Source organism: Gopherus evgoodei, chromosome 12, assembly GCF_007399415.2.
Source record: "Gopherus evgoodei ecotype Sinaloan lineage chromosome 12, rGopEvg1_v1.p, whole genome shotgun sequence".
NCBI lineage: Eukaryota > Metazoa > Chordata > Testudines > Testudinidae > Gopherus > Gopherus evgoodei.
The window spans coordinates 7201138-7225725 of record NC_044333.1 but is presented as its reverse complement, the minus strand read 5'-3'; the positions used below and the strand labels follow the sequence as shown (position 1 = coordinate 7225725).

Below are 24588 nucleotides of genomic sequence, written 5' to 3'. Positions count from 1 at the left end.
TAGTTTAAAAAGAAAGAGAGGAGCTCTCTCCTTATATGACCTAGCATGCAGTACATGAAACAAGGAAAAGCTAAAAGTAAACTCCTGTGTCCCCAGTAAATCAGATTTGATTGGTGCCACAAAAAAGGAGTGGGGACTAGGGTGGCGAAGGCACACACTCAAGGGAAATACACCCCTTCCCAGGGACTAAACATGACCTGTGCTTCCCACTGAGAATCTCCATTTGGGGCAGCAGCAGCAGAGCTCAGCGTGCAAATTCTCAAGGTTTTATTTATTATACAGAGCTGAGGGCAGCCCTTTGCACTTCAGCCTGTATGGGTGGCACCACCTGGCAGGAGATCCCAGCACCGCCCTTTGCTTGTCATTCTGGCAGGGAGAGAGGACAAGGAGCTGCCATGTAGGGGCTAATGTCAGGCCCTGCCTTCAAGTGGCTTTGTCTTGGAGCACAGCCTGGCAGTGCCTTGTGTGTGTACACACCCACCCCCACCCACCCCATTCTGGAGTCATCCCAGTGGGCTTTGGAGGGGATCACCCATATCTCTGCTGAAATACAGGGCCTCGGAGGGAGGGGAAGAGAAGCTCTGAAATGGACGGGTCTCTGAGGCACAGCTCATTTTCTGGGCGTTGACTTGCAGAACATCTCGCCCACGACAGGGCGTGCTTCAACACTAGCCTCCCCACACTTCACACCCAGGCCACAATGCCAGCAGGGACCAGAAATCACCAGCTCACTGAGGCCAGGGATGTGGCTACAAACTACTACACTCAGAGCCCTGCTGCAGAGCTCGAGCCACTGGAGTCCAAACCACATATAAATACCAAGTATCAGCCGTACACCAAGGGCCACTTGGTGGTTACCTCCCCTCAGCTGGGGCCCTATCCATCCTTATTTACACCTCACAACCTCACTAATTAGCATCTGTAGCAAACTGTAATCTGCACCCTCAAGAGGAGGAAAGAGAGGACAATGAGTCCCAAAACCATAACTGCTCTGTGTAGTCACCAGCCACTCCCTTCACAAAGCCAAGCGCCGGAGCCTGGAAGTCCTGGATCACCCAGGAAACCAAGTCTCCTAGATATCACTGCCAGGGGGTCAGGGTTGAGCATATCACGAAAGAGCTCCTGTAACATGGCATGCCCTTCCCGCCGTGGCACCTCCTGCTGGTTACCTTGGGAATTAGCTCATCCCAGCCTTGGAGCGCCTCCTGCTGGCCAGTGTCTCCCTACCAGTACCTGCTTCCTTTCCTCCTCCTCCACTGTAGTTCAGGTCCCACATCGCTCCCAGCCTGTGGTACCCCCTCTCTTGGGTACTCCCCCACAGCAGTGCCCCCACTTGGGGTCCTCCCCTACATGGGGAACCCCAGTCCTCTAAGACCACCTTACCCTAGTGAGCCACTGCCAGTCTTCATCTAGTCCCTTCACTCAGAGGCAAACTGCAGTCTGAAGTGGCCACTCATCATTGGCCAGGGGATTGGACCTGCTGTCTCTTCATCCCCTGGCTGCTTCTTCACAGTCCTAGGACCTCCTCTGGCCCTGACAGCAGGGCCTCTGCCTGTGGGCTGGAGCTTCCCCAGTGCCTCCTGCCCTTCCCCTGCACTGTGCTGTGCTGTGCTGTCTAAAGTACCTTTTTTCTCATTCAGGCAGCTAGGGCCATCTCTCTCCACAGCTGGAAAAAGACTGCCTGCTTTCTGGCCCTGCAGCCCTTTTATAGGGTCCAGCCTGGCCCTGATTGGCTGCCTCCCAACCTTTTTTGATTGGCTTTCTACCCCTCTCCAAGGTCTGGTTTTTAACCCTTTCAGGGCTGGAGCAGGGTGACCACCCCACTACAGCTCCCTACTCCTGGATAACATCATGCATCTCTGGCTACAGCTGATTCCCTTGCAAAGAATATAGATATGAAGGGCAGGCAGGGACCTTAAGTGGTTCTCAAGTGCAGCTCCCTGCACTGAGGCAGAACCAAGTCATGAGATCTTGCAACAAACAGCTTTATGGGAAAGCAGTGTCAGCACAGCCTGAGTTCGAGAGAGGGTGAGCCTGGCTCCCTTTCTCAACGTGGTTTCACTCAGTGAGGAGCACAAATGCCTCAGAAACAGGCCAGGACAAAGCTGACGCAGGGCGCACCAGTGTGTGGAGAAAGGGGAAATGGTGACCATGCACTCTAGCCATCTCCCTCCCCAGCTTCAGGGTATGATGCCTGATACATGGCCGCTGCAGTGACCCCTGAGAGGGCAGCGTGTGAGGGCTCCTGGCTCAATGCATTTCCTGAGAGCAGAAACAGCAGTGAGGAAAGTATCTGGGGCAGGGAATGGCGTGCTAGGGAAACCTGCAGTCAGTTGTAGAACTGACCAGGCTCCTAGCAAGAAAGCAGCTGTGGGGCTGGAGAACAGAGAAGAGCAACGAAACAGATGAAGAGGCTGGGGGCCTGAGAGCAAGCTGTGCCAAGTGAGGGGCCATGTAAGGGGCGGGTTTTCAAAAGCCCACAGAACTGGCCTAACTCTGCTCCCACTGAAGCCAATTGCAAGACTCCCATTGACTTCATAAACAACTCTCAGGGAAAGGAGGAGGGTGGTGTTGAATCTTTAGCAAAATCTTCCTTTCTCCCAAATGTTAATTAGGCATTAGAATTAAATAGGCCTCAACAAATACAAAGCCTTTTAAACTGCCTAACTAAAACTTCTGGCCTCTGAACTTTCAGCCTCTTGTGTCATCATTTTACTAATTTTCCAGCCACCATAGGCCACATCTGCACTGGGGAAAATTATGCACGTTTCCCACATTGCTTGAACCAGTCTGTCTGCACTAGAATTTAGCAATTTAGGGAGCCGTGGTGTAAATGACCACCCACGGAGACAGGATGAAAGACTGTGGGTATATATACACAGCAAAGAAAAACCCACAGGGCTCGGCTGCAGGGCTGCTTCATTACTGTGTAGAATTCTAGGCTCGGGCTGGAGCCTGAGCTCGGATCCTCCCACCCTGCAGGGTAATGAAGCTGAGGCTCGAGCAATGAAACAGGCCCACAGCCTGAGCCCCATGAGCCTGCATCTGCTGGCCCAGCCCAACTGTGGGGTTTTCTGAGAGTGTACGCATACCTGGACAGGCAAACGTATATCACCCAGGGAGGGAGAGGGAAATGGAGAGAAAGGAGACAGAGGGATGGGCTGATTATTAGTGAGAGAGCAAAGCTGAAAGAGGATAGAGGGCTGAATCGGGTTTGGAGATGCAGAGTTGATGGAAAGGAGTGAAGATTGGTAGTAGGCTGGAAGGGAAGATGTGAGAGGAGAGGAGGACAGAGAAGATTGAGAAAAGGGGACACAGAAAGAAAGAGGGAATGTGAGAGGAATGGAGAGAAGGAAATGGGATTAATTCAGAGTGGAGCAGATAAGCTATTGCCTCCCCATGGCCCCTTCTACTTCCCCAGGAGACATGCAGGCCAGCATTCCCTCATCAGACGCTACTTCAGAGCAGCTGTTGGGCAGCCCTGTTGTCTCTTTCCCTGGCGTGTCTGCCAGCTCCTTGGCCCACACGGTGCAGACAGCATTGGGCAAAGCGAAACTCACGCTGCAAGCCAGAGTTTCTGAGCAGCAGCTGCACAGTGGCTCCAGTCACTTTGCTCTGCTGTGCTGATCAATACCCTACTTTCTGGTGTGGTCAGACAATGAAACTGCTCTAAAAATGAACACGCAGGGCTGTGCAGCCTGGAGGTGGAGGTAGCATATAGGCAGTAAGCACCCACTCTGGCTTTCAAGGTAATAGTGCTGGCCCATTGATGTAGTTGGGTTGGTGAAAAGGAGGCATGTGGCACTGTTAACACCTTCTGTTTGCATCTGAAGCTGTGAAGACCATTCCTAGCCCTGCATACTACCAGCCCCTGGCACATTGTTTGCACAGCAGCTGTGACAGGGCTCTTAAACTAAGCTTGATCTGTGTTTGCATTGGAAACCTCCAGCTTCAGTTCCCACAGCAGCCGGATGCTTCAGATCTTTTTCAAATTGGGAACAGAACCGCAAGAGCTGTGCAGTTGACCACACAAGCAAGAACAGGAGCTGCTGAGCTGTCTGTCGCTGAAGTCCCTAAGGGATGGCCGAGAACATGTCTCATGACTTCCCTACTCTGAGTTTTCTCTCTGGCCTAACCAAACTCTGTTACTCTTCCCTTTATTCCCCCTTATCTTTATGCTGGATCCCTGTTAACACACTGCAGCCACAACACAATTGGCTCAGACAGAAACCAGCGCCTGAATGCTGGGGTTAAAAACCCAAAGACTTGGTTCCCATGAGCGCAGGCGGCTCTCATGCTTGGAGGAGTAACAGCAGGTCCATGCTGGCTGCCAGAGGGCTGACGGGCTCTGTGCAGGGTGGAGCACGTAGGGGCTGGCAATCAGGCTTTGGAAAGCTAGCGGCTGCATCCCAACAGCAGGGAATTCTCAGAGGTTTAAAATTCTGACTCAAGGGAGGTTTTTTCATTAATTTCACTGATGCCAAGATTTCATCCAGAGAGTCTGATTCTAATTTCACTTTCAGTGGCTTTCCCCCAGTTTAATTCAGCTGATTCCAAGGGAGTTTTGACTGACTTACACCTGCATATGCTAGATCAGAATCACCCCCAGACGTTCATAACGACAGTAAAGAAAAATACAGATATGGTCTTGCCACAGAGCTTTACACTAGCTCGGCAGCAGCACCTGGAAAGGAGTAACCATGGAAGCATGGCCTGGTATCCTGGGAATGGAGCAGGTAACAAGGATACTCCAGCTTTCCCATGCAGGCAGGAGTGGGGGAAGGAATGAGTTGACATTTGAGGGGTAGGGAGAGTTTTGACCAGACTGTTTAATTCTGGAGGCAGACAATGGAACGTGGCAAGAGAGATTGTGCAGACAAGCTAGTATTGTGGGCAGGGCCTGTCTCTGTACCTGGCACAGCAGGGCCTGGATTCCTGATTGGGGCTGTTAGGACAACTGCAATATAAATAATGAACAAGAGCGTCACTTCCTTTGCGGGGGCCACGGACCCCAGCTCACACACTCAGCTGAGTTGTATGTTCCTCCTCTGGTGTCCTGCTTCTCACTGTTCTTTCTCTCCTCCCCACCCCTGCACTCACCCCCTTGTGGGTGACACACACAAAGTGTTGCATATTTCAGTGTGTTAGAATGTAAATGAGCCTGTGTTGGCTGGTTTTATTATCTGAGAGCAGTAGCATGGGAAAGGCTGGTATACAAGTGCAAAGAACGTGCTGTGAAACCCTCCAGCCTCGGAGAAGCAGTAGAGTAGAGGAAGAAATCAGAACCCCCAAAAGGGCAAACAGATTCCCCCTGCACTCACAAGTGATTGACAAGCTAGTCCTGCTGGAAAGTTTGGTTAGTTGTTTTAGTGCTGTGAAGGTGCTGTGTTGACAACCCTTGAGACTGGAATCGTACCTTGTAGCCACAGAACAGGTACAACAGGGGCAGTAGTAAGCTTCCCTAACACTCTCCCACCAGTCTCCATGGCTTCGCTGCTGAGAGACCCTCCAAGGAAACACCACTTACGGGAAAACAGGAATCACCATCCTGGGTCAGATCAGTGATTCAACAAGGAACCTAACAGCAGACCAGTGGAGAAGCCAGTCCACTATCCTGTCTCTGGATATGTCTGCCCTGCAATAAGCTGAATGCAGCTTCTATAACAGAGGTGGGCAAACTACAGCCCACGGGCCACATCCAGCCTGTGGGACCCTCCTGCCCGGCCCTTGAGCTCCTGGCCCAAGAGGCTACCCCCGGCCCCTCCCCCACTGTCCCTCACTCTCCGCAGCCTTAGCTCACTCCACCACCCACACAATGCTCTGGGTGGCAGGTCTGTGAGCTTCTGGGGCAGCGCAGCTGCAAAGTCCAGCCTGACCCCGTACTCTGTGCTGCACGGTGGTGACGGCGTGGCTGGCTCCAGCCGGGCAGCGCAACTATAGTGTCATCAGCCTCCAGTGCTCCAGGCAGCATGGTAAGGGCGCAGGGAGGGGATAAATAGATGACAGGGGAGTTTAAGGTTGTGGTCAGGGGGGCAGAAGTGTGGATAGGGGTCGGGGTGGTCAGAGGGCGGGGAACGGGGGTTGCATGGGGCACAGGTCCCGGGCCTGGGCAGTCAGGAATGGGGGGGGTTGGATGGGGTGCCAGGAGGCAGTAAGGGGCAAGGGTTCTGGGGGTGGTCAGGGAGAAGGGGTGGTTGGATGGGGAAGGGCAGTCAGGAATGAGAGGGGGAGTTGACTGGGCCGGCAGGGAGCAGTCAGGGGCAGGGGTTCCCAGGGCAGTCAGGGGACAGGAGAAGGGGTGGTTGGATGGGGCAGGGGTCCCAGAGTGTGTGTGTCAGGAATGAGAGGAGGGGTTGGATGGCACAGCAGGGGGCAGTCAGGGGCAGGCGTTCCAAGGGTGGTCAGGGGACAGGGGGTGGTGGATGGGGCAGTGGTCCCGGGGGGGCCGTCAGGGAACAAGGGGGGTTGGATGGGGCAGGAGTCCTAGGGAGGGGGCCCTAACTGGCCCTCCATACAATTTCCGAAACCCGATGTGGCTCTCAGGCCAAAAAGTTTGCCCGCCCCTATCCTATAGGCGAACACTCATATGCACATTAGCATGGCTAAAAATAGCAATGTAGATGCAGTAGCGTGGGCTGTACAAGCACAACAGGGACCCTGGTTTCCTACTCACATTGCCGAAACTCGCTCTTCTATTTTTAACCACAATAGTGTGAGTATATCTGCTGGAGCAACCTCGCTACTTTGATTTCGTGATAGACTTATCCTCTGGCAACGGCCAGTCCCACTTGCTTCAGAGGAAGGAGCCTAAACCTGGTATTGGAATATTGTGGACTAGCCTGCACAGAGGAGCAGTTACTCTCAGTTGTAGCAGTGGGGGTTGTGATGTGGACACCTGTCCTTTAGGAGCTGGATCCAGACCCGTAGCTCTTTTCACACATGCTACTGAACAGCTGTCAGAACATTCTGTTCTTTCCTTGTGCTTGATTTCACTTTGTTATAATTTCAGCAGCGCCACGAATCAAAACGGGAGGAAGGAAAAATAGGAGTGAGCCAGAAATCAGATGTAATGCAGTGAAATGGTTATAGAAAAACAGCTGGGGCAGATACGCTGGCTGTAGAAGTAGGGGTTGAAGTAGAGCAGGGTTTCTCACTCTGTGAGGCGCGACCCAAAATGGGGTCGCTAGAATGCATCAAAACTTTGTGGGGCAGGCTGGGCTCAGTTCCCCACTCTGGATATTGTGACCTGGTGCATGGGGTCTCGGTGCCACTCCGGTTTGCCCCAGCCACCCCTCCATCATGATGACATAGGGACAGCTGGGCCAAATTGGAGTGAGTGGTGCTGCAACCTCAAGCACCAGCTCACAACTCCACTTCCACAAATTTGGCCCAGCCAGGTCAAACCTGAGCAGCGCTGCGACCCCAGAGGTCACAGCATCCAGAGCAGGGCCGAAACCCAGCCAGCCCTGGGGGCTAAGAGCTGGGAGGGAGCAGCTGGGGTCACATTCTCTGATAAATGCGCTCCAGTGTACCCCCAGCCTGCAGGAACTCCCGATGTACCTGTTCCTGCGTCCCGCACTGCTTCCCGCAGCTCCCATTGCCCAAGAATGGTGAACCGCAGCCACTGGGAGCTGCGGGAAGCCATGTCTGTGGACAGTCAATGTAAACAAACAGTCTTGTGGCCCACCAGCAGATTACTCTGACGGGCCACAGGTTGCCCACCACTGCGCTAGTGGCAGATGACAACAGAACAGTTGTATCCAGCCTTCTTCTATGGATAGAGTTACCATTCATTCTTCTCTCTGGTACTCACAGGAACACAGTTCCTGGCATTTGCAGGTGTCCCACACCTAGTGTGGTAGCTCAACTCAGCCCATGCCGATGCAGAAAGAACTGCAGGTTTTTCTGTCTGTTCCAGGCCCTGAGCTGTGAAAAATTCCTGCAGTTCTCTAGACAAACTCACTCTGCTGTTGTGTGCTTCTATCCATCAGGGTCAAAGACTCTTACTGAGGAACATCAAGAGCTGGGAAAGCCACCCATGATGGATCGCCTCCTTCTGGCTCTGCTTTTCCTGTTGCAAGGTAATATTCTCCCTGGTTATTGTCTCACCTCTATGCTGGTCTATATGGCTTACAACAGCCAAGGTGGCAAGGATGTAGCATTATCAACCTTCTGCTCCACCACCAGTGCCAGGATAGTACCTGTTAGGAGGAAGCAGTGGTCCCAGTAAGGGTGGAGTGAGGAGGGGGCAGGAGGCATAGAGGGACTTTCCCTCTAATTAAGTTTCCTGAAAGACAGAGAGACCATCATTGTGTTCTGAAGTGGAATTCCCCTCTCCTTCCAAGACAGGTGGGAGGCATGTAGATGAATCAGGGCAGGAACAAGACTGGATGGACATGGAAAATGCATTATTGTTATCTGTGTTCCTCTTGCCCTACAGCACACCTGGGAGCCATCAGTTGCCCGGGTGAGGTTAGAGTCCATTCAGAGGAAGGATGAGCCTGGCCTGAGCGTCAGGAGAGTTGGGTTCACGTGCTTGCTCTGCAAACTCCTCCCTGGGTGACCATGGGCAGTCACTTAGTCTCTCTGGGCCTCACTTCCCCATCCATACCATGGGGATAACAGGCCTGCCCTGCCTCACCGGGGAGTGTATGGCTGAAGGCATGAACGACTGGGAGGCATCAAACACTATGGTAGTGGGTTCTTACATGGCTCCCAAGATTTTCAGAGCAGGGGCTCTCCCTCTCTCTCTCTCTCGTATATGTGCAGCACCTAGCACAATGGGGCCCCTGAGCCTGTGATCCATGTAATAAGTCATAGATGGTGACCCTGCACGACACCTGAGTTGAATAACCTGGGGAACTCCTGGCATATGGAGCCCCTCCGGCTGAGCTACACCTTACAGTGCGGTTTTGTGTAACACAGGGGTCGACGGAAGCAGCCACCACACAGAAGACTTCCGATTTTGTGGCGAAAGAAACCAGACGAAGAAAAGCTATATCACTTATCAGATGCGGCCAGAGAGCAACATCATTACCATCGAGAACAGTGCTGAGATGCTGAAGATAAGTGCGCCATTCGAACCAAACCTTGTAAACTTCCATTTACCGGACATATTGGGGAACTACCGCTTGTGCCTCTACTGGTACCAAAGCGATAGGATTTTCAACCTCACGTATGGCAAAAACAACTACACGCTGAGTACCAAGGCACACCCTTCCTTCAACTTTTCAAACCCCAGTGCACCGCAGAATAGAAATGGGGTTCCTGTGCTTTCCAAAGTGTCCTACGCTTACGGCAGAGGCCTGCGGAACACTTCTCTCAGCAGTGCTGCTGTTTACTCCTTCTCCATCCGTGGTACAGTTGAATCAACATGTTAAATGGGTTAGAGAACTTGCAGTGGTACCACTGCAGCCTCTGAGCATGTTCCATCTTGGAAGCTAAGTAGGGCTGGCTCTGTCTGCCCATGGATGGGAACGTTCTGGGAAAACCCCAGAGGCAGCCGAGGCACCATTAAGAGGTAGAGAAGGGCAGTTGGCTTCTCCACTGGTCACTAATTCCATCATTTTTCAAAAATGGCCACTAGTTTTGGGTTCCTCATTTTTTAGGCACCCACATGCAGCACTCTGGGGCCGATTTCTCCATGGTGTTGAAATCCCACCTCTCCCACTGATGAGAACTGGGGTTGTGGGTTCTCAGCACCTCTGGAAATCCAGCCCTAAGTTTCTCTGTGTAAGCACACAAAATAAGTGACCACTTTTGAAGATATGGCTGCAAAGGTCCTGCATTTCACCAGATAATCCCTCATCTAGTCACAATGTCCCACCCGTAATGGCCAGTTGTGCCACCTTCAGCAGTGCCGGGGTCCTCATGTCACAGCTGTGTGGGGGCCCTATAGGGATCCATCATGACACCAGAAACACTCCATCCTTTAGAACATCTGCTCAGTTGGAAACCGCTGAGATCAGATGGAGCTCTGGCTGCTAGGACCTGCAGTCTCCATGGCTGCGCTTGGGTACTGAAGTGGCCTCAGCTGCATTCTAGTTAGAGACATGCAGAGTAAGAGATGGGAGAGCAGGAGCACGCATGTTGGAGATTGCATCTTGAGATTCTTGGCCTGTGCAGATAGGAATGACATGAGTTTACACCTATGCTAGAGCTGCTGTAACCTAATGGCCTGCCAGACAGCGTGGCAAAGCGATTGTCAAAGTATCCATTACCAGCTATTACCCTCCGCTAGCCCATTCCTTACAGTTTGGTGCAGCCAGCTGGCTTTTCAGGAGCCCTCTGCAAACTTCAGCCAGCCCCTCTCCTGTGCAACTGAAGCCCAGAGAGGAGTGAGACAGGCAAGAAACTCACCACCATGGGCTGTCTCCCCTCTCATGTGTCCTGGTGGATGCAAGAGGCTCAGGGATCACCTCATGTGAATTCTTCCTTTTCCATGGCCAGCCCCAGCGGCTCAGCTCAAAAGGCCAGGTTTGTAAAGGTACTTAGGCACCAGAAAATGCCAAGAGGGGCTTTTGAGGATCCCTTTAGGTGCCGAATAACTTTTAAAGTCTGGCCCCAAATGCCTTAAGCCAGACCCATGCTCTGCTTGGCCATTCGGACCTACCTAGGCATAACCATTGCAAACACCCAGCGTCTGGCTCACCACAAACTCATGCTAATGTAAATCAGGAGTGGCTCCACTGAATTCAGACCAGTCCTCATCAGACCCATGATTGCTAATCAATAATGCAGTCACCTGAGAACACTGTATACAGCACTTGCTGCCGGGGGGAGGGATGTTACAAAAATCAGCATTGTCTCCTCTTCACAGAACTAATCACAGCATTCTCTTTTCTTTCCACATTGACTGCTGAAGACATCAGCAAGGTGCATGAGATTGAAGAAGAATTAAGGAATTTAGAAAACTACATGAAGAATCCCAATAAAGCCATTGGAAGAAAGACCAGTGCCAGAGCACCATATGGGTGAGTACAGTTACACAAACCATGTCCATATCCTCCTCTCCCAGATCAGGCGCTTGCCATCACTATCTATACAGCCTCACATGCCCGAGGAGTGTGTCTGTGGGGAGATCTGGTTTTCGGGAGAGGCTGGTCAGATGTAGAGTCTCCCAACCCCAGCAGCAGGTCCTCAAATCTCTCCTCCTGTCACTTGCTGGTGGTACAGCCCGTGCTTTGAGGCTCTCTTCCCTCCTACCCGCTCTAGACCCGCTCTCTGTTCCTTCTTCCCCAAAAGGAAACTTCTGCGTTTGGAATCAGACCTGGAACAGGTGATGTTTGAAGGGGAGTGCAAGACTTTTGGGACGAGTACTGTGCGTGCCACTGTTTTGAAGATAGGACCCAGTAAAGCCTCTCAGGATCTTTCCTTAATGTCTGAATTGGAGGTGAGTACAGGTGTGCCAGGGGTCCGGGCTCTTTTTCCCATAGTCACAGAGCCATGACCGTAGAGTTCAAGGCCAGAAGGGACCACCAGATCATCTAGTCTGACCTCCTGTACAGTACAGGCCACCAACACCCGCACACTAAACTCAACAACTGAAACGAGACCCAAGTATTCCAGCCGAAAGGAGACTAGCCTATTGTGTGCCACAGGCAGAGAACAGTAGGGACCGAGGTGCAGTAATACCTGGGGACAGCAGGGAAATGATGAGGTGAGATACACTCAAATGATCCTGGCAAGCAACCCGCACCCCATACTGCAGAGACGGTTCAAAAAGCTCTCCAGGTCACTGCCTATCTGAGCTGGGGGACAGCTCCTTCTCAACCCCCGATACGGCAGCGATCAGTTAGACCCTGAGTATGTGAGCAAGAACCAGCCAGCCAAGCACCCGAGAGAAAAAACACTCTGTGCCACCTCAGCACACTGGCCACCCCCATTCAATGTCCCACTTCCATCTGTGAGGCTTCAGAGGAAGGAGACAAAAAAATTACCTGGGGGCAAGGGGAACCCTCCCTTCTTGATGCCTGCTAGTGACCAGTTGAAGCCCTGAAGCATGAGGGCTTCAGCTTTATTTTACATAAGAACAGACAGCACAGATTCCATCCCAGCCATGCCTTCCCCCAAATCCAGGGGGTATCTGTTCCATACCGGTCTCTTACCTGAGAGTCATGCCCTGCTCCAGGGCTTCCCACAGGAGCTGATCTGCTTCTTGTGGCTCCTCCTGATGGCACCATACCCAGCTGGCCTGCCTGCTGGCTTCTATAATCGCCTCATCCCTAGCTGATCAGTCACAGGCCGAATCCTGCTCCCCTTAATGGCCCAGCCACTCAGGGACAGATTGAAATTACCTGGAGGGCCTAAAGCAAAGTCTGTGCTAGGTGCCTCGAGCGGGGACCAGACCAACCAGAGCATTTGCAGAACCTCTTGATGCACTTGGCATGTTTCCAGGTTGTGCCTTGTTCTCTGTGGAATCTTTCCAAGTCGTGGTCCTGGGTTGGTCTTCGCAGCATTACAGTTTGCAGTGTAGAGGGAGCCTGACTCCTTCCCATAACCAGGTAACCTGGGAGGTGTCCGGTTACAGCGTGTAGTTAAAGGGATGCCCTCACCCCGAAAAATCAGACTTCTGTTCTTTGTAGCGATTGCAAGGGAAATCTCCTCTTCACTCTGGTTTCACTTTCTTCCCTTGCCTTGGGCAGCACTAGGTGGAGGCCCATGCTCCAACTAGTCGCACTTCCTGTCTCATGAGGGTGATCAGAGGAGCCCCCTGCCTTGACTCCCTAGGAGAGCTCGCTGGCAGGCTGTGCCACGGGCTCTGCCAGAGGGCTGTGCACCCCTGTGAAGGAAGCCAGGAGAGAACCTCCTTTCCTTGACACTCCTACATGGGGAGCCCGGCTCTGCCCTTCTGGCATGAGGCTGGGGAACAGTGGGAGGCAGGGTAAGCAGAGGACCCCCCTTTAGAGCCCAGGGAGGAGTGTTGAAGTTGCAAGGCTTCATTTCAGTGCTGCTGCTGAAGGGAAGGAGCAGCAGGGAGCAGCCAACTCGGCTAAATGACTGGAATAGAAATGTTCTTACCTCAAGTTGCCAGCGTCCCTTTAACACCCAGTCCGGTGCCATCCACACTAGAAACCAGAGCAGTGTTGCATGTGGGTCCCTGGCCTGGGCTAGACGTCAGTCAGATCCTCAGCTGGGGTAAATCAGTGTAGCTCTGTTGATGCTGATTTACCCCAGCGGATGTTCTGGTGCGTGTGTAGCCAGAGCCTGAGGCTTCCCCTAGTGTCCTGAGCCTTGGCAGCCTTGCTGCGTACTCCGGCCGCTCTTCTGAGGGCTCTGCTGGGCTTTGTTTTGCAGGTGGGCAGAGAGGTCCATGGGTTTGCAGTGAATCTGCCGAGGATCCTCTTTGCACAGGCGAGGGGCAGGGGGAGGAATGCTGAGAGGAGAGTGCTCCTGATGGATATCAACAGCCAGGCCCTTTTCCAGGTAACGACCAGGCCCAGGGATGGGATTGAATTTGGTGTATGTGTGTAGAAAGCGAAGGGCTAATAGTGCTGGGCAGCGCTAGGCCAAGTTTGGTTGGGAGCAGCTGCTGCGAATGCTGACGATACAGGCTGTGCACAGCTCTGCCAGGGCAGCTCGAGAGCATCCCCGCTGCTGGTCCTGCTCCCTCGGTCTGCCGGTCAGTGTGAAATCTAACCTGCCGCGCAACCTCCTGCTCAGCCAGGTTTGGGCTGGCACCCAGCTCTGACCCCCAGCTCACTGCACCCCTTGCTATGCTAGCCCTGGCCCCTGCCCAGCCCAGCCCTGCCAGTGCCACTCCCCCAACTCACAGCACCCCTTGCTATATCAGTTCTGCCCAGCTCTGTCAGTGCCCCTCCCCTGACTCACAGCACCCCCTGCTATATCAGCCCTGGCCCCTGCGCAGCTCTGCCAATGCCCCACCCCTGACTCTCCATACCTCCTGCTCTCCCAGCCCAGAGACTCCCTGAGCTGATGCTGCCTATCTGAACTGTACCCAGTGGCACAGTGTCCTGTGTGAACAGATTGAGTAGGATGAGACCCAACAGCTTCTTTTTGCTATGTGTCTTTAGCCAGGCTCTCAGCTCCCATTTCTAGATGAGCCAGGCCAGCGTACTCACGGTGCCTCCCCTCTGGAAAACGCTTCAGACCCATCATAGACACACATCGGGACAGTGCTAGGGGAGTCCCCAAATTCAGGTTCTGGCCAAAGCTCTGCTGTTTGCGATCTCCCTTTGTGCCTAGCAACTGGAGCTCAAACCGGTCCCTGGCTGGGCTCTAGAAGAAATGCCTCCACCCCAGTCCCCTGGCAGGGTATTGTACAGCTAGCGGGGCAGTATGAAAGGTGGCACCTTACCCTGAAGTATCAGACTGCAGCTCCTCTCAGTTTCAGGACCCCAGAGCAGCTGGACCATTGGTGGTTATGATCTGGCCTTTGCCACAGTAATTTGAGGCCACCTGGTGTCCTGATGCCCTCCCCCGGATGTCTGTGCTACATCTGTGACAGCAGCGAGTCACAACCTGAGGAGAGACTGCGCTGGCTGCCGTAGCCTGTGTGCACAGACCCTTCTTGTGTCTGTATTGTCTGCTGAGGAAGGTGACAAGGAAGCTCTCTGGGTCTGAGATCTCTGGGGCTTATATAGCAACTTGGTGTCCAGCAGCTGTCACTCTCCCATGCTGGCATCACGGTCTTTCCATCTCTTTCAGGACCAAAATGGCAGCAGGGTGCTCGGTGAAAAGGTGATTGGCATCACCGTGGGGAACACCTCTGTATCAGGCCTCCAACAGGACGTAGTCCTCAAATTCTTTCATGACCAGCTACCGGTAAGTGTTAGAAACAGCCCCATTACAATCCGTCTGCCCAGGGTGGGAGAGAAGGGGCAGAGGCTGGGACTCTACCAACTCGCTTCTGCCTCAGCTCTGTTGCCCCATCCTCTCTAGGGGATGCCCTTCCAAAAAACAGGTTTCAGAGTAGCAGCTGTGTTAGTCTGTATCCGCAAAAAGAACAAGAGTACTTGTGGCACCTTAGAGACTAACAAATTTATTTCAGCATGAGCTTTCGTGAGCTACAGCTCACTTCTTCAGATGCATAGAATGGAACACACAGACAGGAGATATTTATACATACAGAGAACATGAAAAGGTGGAAGTATGCATACCAACAGGAAGAGTCTAATCAATTGAGATGAGCTATCATCAGCAGGGGAAAAAAAAACTTTTGCTGTGATAATTAAGATGACCCATAGAAGGTGTGAGGAGAACTTAACATAGGGAAATAGATTCAATTAGTGTAATGACCCAGCCATTCCCAGTCTCTGTTAAGGCCTGAGTTAATTGTGTCTAATTTGCATATTAATTTGAGTTCAGCAGTCTCTCTTTGGAGTCTGTTTTTGAAGTTTTTTTTGTTGCAAAACTGCCACCTTCAAGTCTGTCAGTGAGTGGTTAGAGAGGTTGAAGTGTTCTCCCACTGGTTTTTGAATGTTATGATTCCTGATGTCAGATTTGTGTCCATTTATTCTTTTGCGAAGAGGCTGTTCGGTTTGGCCAGTGTACATGACAGAGGGACATTGCTGGCACATGATGGCATATATCACGTTGGTAGATGTGCAGGTGAACGAGCCCCTGATGGCGTGGCTGATGTGATTAGGTCCTATGATGGTGTCACTTGAATCGATATATGGACAGAGCTGGCATCGGGCTTTGTTGCAAGGATAGGTTCCTGGGTTAGTGTTTATGTTGTCTGGTGTGCGGCTGCTGGTGAGTATTTGTTTCAGGTTGGAAGGCTGTCTATAAGCGAGGACTGGCCTGTCTCCCAGGATCTGTGAGAGTGAGGGATCATCTTTAAGGATAGGTTGTAGATCTTTGATGATGCGCTGGAGAGGTTTTAGTTGGGGGCTGTAGGTGATGGCTAGTGGCGTTCTGTTATTTTCTTTGTTGGGCCTGTCCTGTAGTAGGTGGCTTCTGGGTACTCTTCTGGCTCTGTCAATCTGTTTTTTTACTTCAGCAGATGGGTATTGTAGTTTTAAGAATTCTTGATAGAGATCTTGTAGGTGTTTATCTCTGTCTGAGGGATTGGAGCAAATACGGTTGTATCTTAGAGCTTGACTGTAGACAATGGATCGTGTGGTGTGTCCTGGATGGAAGCTGGAGGCATGTAGGTAAGTATAGCGGTCAGTGGCTTTCCAATATAGGGTGGTGTTTATGTGACCATCGCTTATTAGCACAGTAGTGTCTAGGAAATGGACCGCTTGTGTGGATTGATCTAGGCTGAGGTTGATAGTGGGATGGAAATTGTTAAAATCATGGTGGAATTCCTCAAGGGCTTCTTTTCCATGAGTCCAGATGATGAAGATGTCATCAAGGTAGCGCAAGTAGAGTAGGGGCGTTAGGGAACGAGAGCTAAGGAAGCGTTGTTCTAAGTCAGCCATAAAGATGTTGGCATACTGTGGGGCCATGCGGGTACCCACAGCAGTGCCACTAACTTGAAGGTATATATTGTCCCCAAATGTGAAATAGTTGTGAGTGAGGACAAAAAGTCACAAAGTTCAGCCACTAGGTTAGTTGTGATGTTATTGGGGATACTATTCTTGATGGCTTGTGATCCATCTTTGTGTGGAATATTGGTGTAGAGGGCTTCCACATCCATAGTGGCCAGGATGGTGTTTTCTGGAAGATCACCGATGGATTGTAGTTTCCTCAGGAAGTCAGTGGTGTCTCGAAGATAGCTGGGACTGCCGATATCATAGGGCCTGAGGAGAGAGTCCACATAGCCAGACAATCCTGCTGTTAAGGTACCAATGCTTGAGATGATGGGGCGTCCAGGATTTCCAGGTTTATGGATCTTGGGTAGCAAATAGAATACACCTGGTCGAGGTTCTAGGCATGTGTCTGCACAGATCTGTTCCTGTACTTTCTCAGGGAGTTTTTTGAGCAGATGGTGTAGTTTCTTTTGGTAATCCTCAGTGAGATCAGAGGGTAATGGTTTGTAGAATGTGGAGTCAGAGAGCTGCCTAGCAGCCTCTTGTTCATATTCCGACCTATTCGTGATGACGACAGCACCTCCTTTGTCAGCCTCTTTGATTACGATGTCAGAGCTGTTCCTGAGGCTGTTGATGGCATTGTGTTCAGCACGGCTTAGGTTATGGGGCAAGTGATGCTGCTTTTTCACAATTTCAGCCCGTGCACATTGACGGAAGCAATCTATGTAGAAGTCCAGTCTGTTGTTTCGACCCTCAGGAGGAGTCCATGCAGAGTCCTTTTTATTATAGCGTTGGTAGGAAGGATTCTGTGGGTTAGTGTGTTGTTCAGAGGTGTGTTGGAAGTATCTTTGAGTCGGAGACGGCAAAAGTAGGATTCTAGGTCTCCACAGAACTGTATCATGTTCGTGGGTCTTGAAGGACAAAAGGAGAGGCCCCGAGATAGGACAGATTCTTCTGCTGGGCTAAGAGAATAGCTGGAAAGATTAACAGTATTGTTGGGTGGGTTAAGGGAGCTACTGTTGTGGCTCCTTGTGCCATGTAGCAGTTTAGACAGTTTAGTGTCCTTTTTCTTTTGTAGAGAAGTAAAATGTGTGTTGTAAATGGCTTGTCTAGTTTTTGTAAAGTCCATCCATGAGGAAGTTTGTGTAGAAGGTTGGTTTTTCATGAGAGTATCTAGTTTTGAGAGTTCAGTCTTAATCTTCCCCTGTTTGCTGTATAGGATGTTGATCAGGTGGTTTCGCAGTTTCTTTGAGAGTGTGTGGCACAAACTGTCAGCATAATTTGTGTGATATGTAGAATGTAATGGATTTTTTACCTTTAGTCCTTTTGGTATGATGTCCATCCGTTTGCATTGGGAAAGGAAGATGATGTCTGTCTGTATCTGTACAAGTTTTTTCATGATGGATTTCCACTCCAAACGGCTAAATGCAGTGCCTTGCATAATGACAGATTTCAGAGTAGCAGCCGTGTTAGTCTGTATCCGCAAAAAGAACAAGAGTACTTGTGGCACCTTAGAGACTAACAAATTTATTTCAGCATGAGCTTTCGTGCGCTACAGCTCAATTCTGTGCATCTGAAGAAGTGAACACACAGACAGGAGATATTTATGGAAGTATCCATACCAATAGGAAGGGTCTAATTAATTGAGATGAGCTATCGTCAGCTAGTGGCGTTCTGTTATTTTCTAGCCATCACCTACAGCCCCAACTAAAACCTCTCCAGCGCATCATCAAAGATCTACAACCTATCCTTAAAGATGATCCCTCACTCTCACAGCTCTTGGGAGACAGACCAGTCCTCGCTTATAGACAGCCTCCTAACCTGAAACAAATACTCACCAGCAGCCGCACACCATACAACATAAACACTAACCCAGGAACCTATCCTTGCAACAAAGCCCGATGCCAGCTCTGTCCACATATCTATTCAAGTGACACCATCATAGGACCTAATCACATCAGCCACGCCATCAGGGGCTCGTTCACCTGCACATCTACCAATGTGATATATGCCATCATGTGCCAGCAATGCCCCTCTCCCATGTACATTGGCCAAACCGGACAGTCTCTACGCAAAAGAATAAATGGACACAAATCTGACATCAGGAATCATAACATTCAAAAACCAGTGGGAGAACACTTCAACCTCTCTAACCACTCAGTGCCAGACTTGAAGGTGGCAGTTTTGCAACAAAAAAACTTCAAAAACAGACTCCAAAGAGAGACTGCTGAACTCAAATTAATATGCAAATTAGACACAATTAACTCAGGCCTTAACAGAGACTGGGAATGGCTGGGTCATTACACTAATTGAATCTATTTCCCTATGTTAACTTCTCCTCACACCTTCTATGGGTCATCTTAATTATCACAGCAAAAGTTTTTTTTCCCCTGCTGACGATAGCTCATCTCAGTTGATTAGACTCTTCCCCTGGCTATGCATACTTCCACCTTTTCATGTTCTCTGTATGTATAAATATCTCCTGTCTGTGTGTTCCATTCTGTGCATCTGAAGAAGTGAGCTGTAGCTCACGAAAGCTCATGCTGAAATAAATTTGTTAGTCTCTAAGATGCCACAAGTACTCTTGTTCTTCTTCCAAAAAACGTAACTCAGGACAACTAGCCACTTCCAGGCGATCACCTCCAGAGATAGTATCGGGGATAGCTGTGTTAGTCTGTATCCACAAGAACGACAAGGAGTCCGGTGTCACCTTAAAGACTAATAGATTTATTTGGACATAAGCTTTCATGGGTAAAAAACCCACTTCAGATGCATGGAGTGAAAATTACAGGTGCAGGCAGAGAGACGGCACAACCGGTGTCTTTGATCTTTCCCTGCCCTGATAGGCTGTTGCTGGGAGCAGTTTCCCTGTTGAAAAAGGAGGGGACAGGCTGGAGTGCTGGGGAGAGAATGATCTTTGTTTCCTGGCCCCTGTCACATGACAAGAGCCAGAGTTTCTTTTCTCCTCCTGCCCCATCTTTCCCTTGATCTGCCCCTCAGCCAAACTCGCCTGCCCCGTGAATAACCCAGAGAGGCTCATACATCACCACCCATGTTCTTGTCCTTTCAGAGGAACGTGACTCCACAGTGTGTGTTCTGGGACATGGACTCCAGCCGTGAGTATCTCAGAGAGAGCTGGCTGTTTTGCAGGCCCCTGGGGCCTGGGTCTCCCCAGGACACTGACAGCTGTGCAGTGCTACCCTCCCGATTTGACAGTGCCTTATGCTGGCTTTGCACAGGTGTGAGGACTCAAGGTGCAGGGCAGGTGGGAACCAGACCCCTAGCCTTGCTGCCCAAGGAAAGGACTGAGCATCAATCACTCTACAACCTGAAGCATGAGACTGGACTGTCCTTGGTATTTTAACTCTTGTAGAGACAAAATCTGGGCCACATCCAGCTCCCATTGGAGTGGATGGAAAGACTCCCATTTACTAGTGGGATTGGCCCAGCACATGGTCAGTGGCTGGATACGTCCATCCCTTTTCCGTCAGGAGACGCTGATCGGTTTTCAGTCCGTCCTCCTCCAATCTGTGTCACTCACTCCAGCTCCCTGTGACTTCTCCTTTGCAGCCTCAATGGGGATTGATTTGACAGACTCCCCTCATCCGTAAATCCAGCCATTCCTCTAATGCCAGGGATACAGTCCCTAGATCTCTGTGGATGGCTCAATCTCAGGCGGTTTCCCCATGGATATCCCAAAGAATCTGTCTCAGGCCCTGCTCCCTGTGCAGATATGGAGGAGAATGATTTTGGGTGCAAAGAATTCCCAGTATAGCAGTGCTGCCATGTGATCTGTACAGGAATCACTGGGCCCCATTGCAAAGCACTCTCTCATTCTCACCTGCTTGCAGACACCGTGAGTCAGAGACTTTCTGTGAACATTGACTTGGGCTGAGTGTGTGAAATCTCTCACCTGCAACAGGAAACTGCTTTTCTCTTTGCAGACGGCCACGGCAGCTGGAAAAGTGATGGCTGTGCAACAGAGATGGGTAATAACCAGACAGTTTGCCGTTGCAACCACCTCACCTATTTTGCTGTGTTGATGGTGGGTACTGGGTACCAGCTCCCACTCGAGCTCTCTGCATCCTCACTTGCACGGTCTCCGCAGTGATGGGTAAAGCTCTCAGCTCTTGCCCAGCACAGCTCTAACAACTCCCCTGTCCTCTCCATTCTCAGATGTCCTCTCCAGAGATAGATTACATCCATAAGGAGTACCTGACGATTATCACCTACATTGGCTGCATTATCTCAGCTGTGGCTTCCCTCTTCACCATCTTCCTCTTCTGCTGCTCCAGGTACAGTACTATGGTTCGAGGCAGGGGATTAGCTAGCAGCCTGTAACTCGTGCTCATGCTGACCTGTTCACCACCCCATGCAGGCAGCATCCCCCTTGGCTGTCATTACACACAGATTGGCCAAGATTTTCTAAAGGGACTAGTGATTTTGGGAGCCCAACGTGAGACACCTGAAAGGGGCCTGATATTCAGGAAGTGCTGAGCACCCACCCCTGGAAACCAGACCCTTTTATAGGGTCTCCAGATGGGCCCCCACAACCACCTATCATTTTTAATAATCTTGACTGCCATCTTGGTCTTTAGCACTAATGCAGTGAGCGTGGGCACGCACAGATCTTTAGCACTGTGTTAACGAGGGGCTGACGTAGACTAAAAGAGGCTTCCTTTGAGAAATTAGGCTGTACGCAATGACCAAACCTGTCGCCTACACACATGGTTCAAAGGCCAGAAGAGATGTAGCTTCCCAGTGGAACAAGGAGACCAGGATCACTCACCTGTTGCGGTTACCAGTGGCTCAACATATTCACCCATCACAGCCATCAACTGGCCATGCACATGTGGAATAGGCACTGGGCTCACAATCTCCTGTTGTTAAGACACAGATCTCTTGTGTGTCTCTGGTTAGTGTGAGCAGCTTGAATCAAAGCACTGGGACCCCATTGTGGGGTTTTGTGGGTGCTGGTCTGGGACTCCCAGACAGGAGCAGGAATGAAATCTCTTCCTCTCCCTTTCCCAGGAGGAAGCACAGAGATGGCACCGTAAACATTTACATTCACCTGAACCTTCTGGGGGCCATCTTCCTGCTGGACGTGAGCTTCCTCATGACTGAGCACTTGGCCCTCATTGGCAGCGAGGCAGCCTGCAAAGCTGGGGGCATGTTCCTGCACCTCTCTCTGCTGGGCTGCCTGACCTGGATGGGCATTGAGGGCTACAATCTGTACAGGCTGGTGGTGGAGGTCTTCAACACCTACGTGGAGCACTTCATGCTCAAGCTCTGCCTGGTGGGCTGGGGTGAGTATGAAAGGAGGCCGAGATGGCCCTGAGAAAGCCAGGCCTCTTCGCCCCTAAAAGACTTTCCTCTCGCAAGGATAAGAGGATGATTTGCTCACCGTCCTTAAGTACCTACATGTGGAAGAGATTTCTGAGGGCAGAGGCTGTTTCATCTAGCAAGCAAAGGCATAAGACAAACCAATGTCTGGAAACTAAAGCTAGAGAAATTCAGGCTAGAGATCAGTCCCCTCACTGTTCAAAATTGTGCCTAAAGCATTGGCGACTATGGTGTCTCCATCACTAAGGCTTTAAGTCAACACTGGCTGTCTCTGTAAAAAAAAATAAAAAATAAAAATAAAAATAAAAAATACACTGTTGCTCAAACACCAGCTATGGGCAGGAGGCACTGGGTGAACTTCTCTGTCCTGTGCTGTGCAGCAGGTCACGCTAGATGATCACAGTGGTCCCTTCTGGCCTTAACACCCATGAACCTATGAGCAGTGTGGACATGAGGACCCAAAGGTGTGCTGAACTATCCCTGTTCAATGCACTGTCCTCAGTCCACTGCTAGGGTGACGAAGGGTATGAGAGAACAACACAGTCAATCCCTTAGGCGTAGGAAGGATGGGCTCCTTTTTCAGGGACCTGCAAAAACAGGAACTGGGGCTAGGGAAACTACCTAATGCTGTTCTCTGCATCCAGGGCTTCCCATCTTTATCGTGAGTGTGATCTTCCTGGCAAATCAGGCAAATTATGGACTATTCCACATTGAAGTATTTGAATCCCTTGAGAAATCCACCAATGCAACCATGTGAGTAATTGGAATGGCATCACTATGTTCCTGGTTATACCATCACTAGCAGTGCCCCCTCCCGTGAGTGAGTTACACAGGGTGTGCACCCTGGATCATACCAACAGATTACATCCCCTCTGCTGGGGGTTTCCATGAAACCTTTTCTTCCTCCTGCCTCTCAATCCATCCAGACCCCCAGCTGGAGTAAATCAGCAAATCTCTTGTGACTTCAGTGGAGCTGCACTGCCTTACATCAGCTGGGAGACCAGCCTCCATGTTCAACTCCGGGCTGGCGGCCAAATGTGCCGGGGGGTTCCCTCAAGCTCTGTCAGATCAGACCTTCAGCCTCTCTTAACCCAGAGGATTACGGACCTGAACTATCTGCCTCTCTTCCCTCCAGATGCTGGATCAAAGCCCCCCTGATCCATAACATAGTGAACCTGGGCTTCTTCAGCCTGGTATTCCTCTTCAACACGGCCACGCTGGGAGCCATGGTGCGGGAGATCCTCAGGCAGAAAAACAGAGGACATGAGCTTAAGCACGCCCTGGTGCTCCTGGGGCTGAGCCTCGTGCTGGGCATCCCCTGGGCACTGGCGTTCTTCTCCTTTTCCTCCGGATCGTTCCGGCTCATCATCATCTACCTCTTCACCATCATCAACACTTTGCAAGGTGAGTGCGCAGTGCCCCGGCAACGTGGGACCTGGCGTACATGCTGTCACCCCGCAGCGAGTTTCGGGGGTAAATGGCAAAGGAGTCTGGAGTCTCTCCAAGGAGCAGCTGATGAGGCTGTGACACAATCCTGTGCCCTATTCCTCACGGTGGGGGGAGAGGCTCCCCTCTGTACTAGAGCGTGCCTCGCTGTAGGTAGGGATCTCTCCTGCAGGGCCCTGGGATTTTCTGTGCAGTAGCACCCAATGGCCACACGAGGGTGCCACCAGCTAAGGCTCGAGACAGTGCTCTGCTACCTTAGTGCAGTGTTGGATCCGAGACCCTGTTAGCTCAGTTCATCTGATGTATAGTTTGTTTCTTTAAAGTGGCAGTAGTGATGGGATGAGCAGGCAGGGTGCCAGCCTCCCCCTGCATTCAGCTGACCGACTGTCCTGCTCTCTGCATTACCCCTGCCCAGTGAGCACTCTCCCGTTTCTCCCTTCTCACAGGCTTCCTCATCTTCCTCTGGTACTGGACAATGGTGCTGCAGGTCAGAAAGTTGAAGTCCTACCCCTCACTGAACAACTCCGACAGCACCAGGTTGCCAATCAGCACCAGCCGCACGAACGCAGACTGAATCGCCCGCTTTCTCTGGTCACAGCTGGGACTGTCTTTTCCCTGTGAGTCAAGAACCAGGGATCGCAGTCCCAGAGGGGAGGTGGGGGCATCACGTTTGTCTGATGCTCCTGCCTTGCTACATGCAGCCATGTATAATCACAAGGAATGTCGAGAAATTCACACACACCCCCAGACACTCTGAAGTGGGATCGAGTGTGGGAGAGGGAAAGCTCAGTGGTTTGAGCATTGGCCTGCTAAACCCAGGTTGTGAGTTCAATCCTTGAGGGGACCATTTAGGGATCTGGGGCAAAAATCCATCTGGAGATTGGTCCTGCTTTGAGCAGGGGGTTGGACTAGATGACCTCCTGAGGTCCCTTCCAACCCTGCTATTCTGTGATCAGCTAAGAGCACAGCAGCAGCTTGGTTTCTCTCTGCACATTCACTTCTGGATCTCTCCAGTCCAGCCCTGCCTGGTTCCCAGCTGCATTAAACACAATTCTTGTAGCACAGGTACACAGCTGGGCTCCCAGGTAGATCACCCCTTCAGTATAAAGGTCACTGGAAAAGACAGAGGGTGTTATAAGCCAAGAGGGGCTGCAGCCTTCTCTGATGGGATAAGGGACCTAGTCTGTTTCATGCTCTTTTTACAGCTCTTTCCACATCACAGCCTAGAGGAAGGGTAGGGGAGAGCCTGGTATCCACCTCTCCCAGGGCTCCAGTGACATCAGGCAGCTGCCAAGTGAAATCACAAATGCAGAGGAGAGATTGGGCAACTGTAAAGGTTTCATTTTCTTCAGAATGCAGC

The 24588-nt window shown here is 51.2% G+C and overlaps 1 protein-coding gene across 5 annotated transcripts in view; it reads left to right on the top strand.

Moving 5' to 3' along the window:
- The window catches only part of ADGRG1 (adhesion G protein-coupled receptor G1), a 38182-nt gene extending 14109 nt beyond the window's left edge, over window positions 1-24073 (top strand). For all 5 annotated transcript variants that reach the window (XM_030581578.1, XM_030581575.1, XM_030581577.1 and 2 more), the window contains exons 2-14: window positions 7992-8081; window positions 8926-9357; window positions 10865-10973; window positions 11245-11392; window positions 13297-13425; window positions 14668-14784; window positions 19510-19555; window positions 20384-20484; window positions 20616-20734; window positions 21471-21745; window positions 22427-22535; window positions 22918-23186; window positions 23675-24073. In XM_030581578.1, coding sequence (XP_030437438.1) covers window positions 8039-8081; window positions 8926-9357; window positions 10865-10973; window positions 11245-11392; window positions 13297-13425; window positions 14668-14784; window positions 19510-19555; window positions 20384-20484; window positions 20616-20734; window positions 21471-21745; window positions 22427-22535; window positions 22918-23186; window positions 23675-23802 — 2025 coding nt within the window. In that variant the 5' untranslated portion in view covers window positions 7992-8038 and the 3' untranslated portion in view covers window positions 23803-24073. The remainder of the gene's footprint in view (window positions 1-7991; window positions 8082-8925; window positions 9358-10864; window positions 10974-11244; window positions 11393-13296; window positions 13426-14667; window positions 14785-19509; window positions 19556-20383; window positions 20485-20615; window positions 20735-21470; window positions 21746-22426; window positions 22536-22917; window positions 23187-23674) is intronic.
- The last annotated feature ends 515 nt before the right edge of the window (window positions 24074-24588 follow it).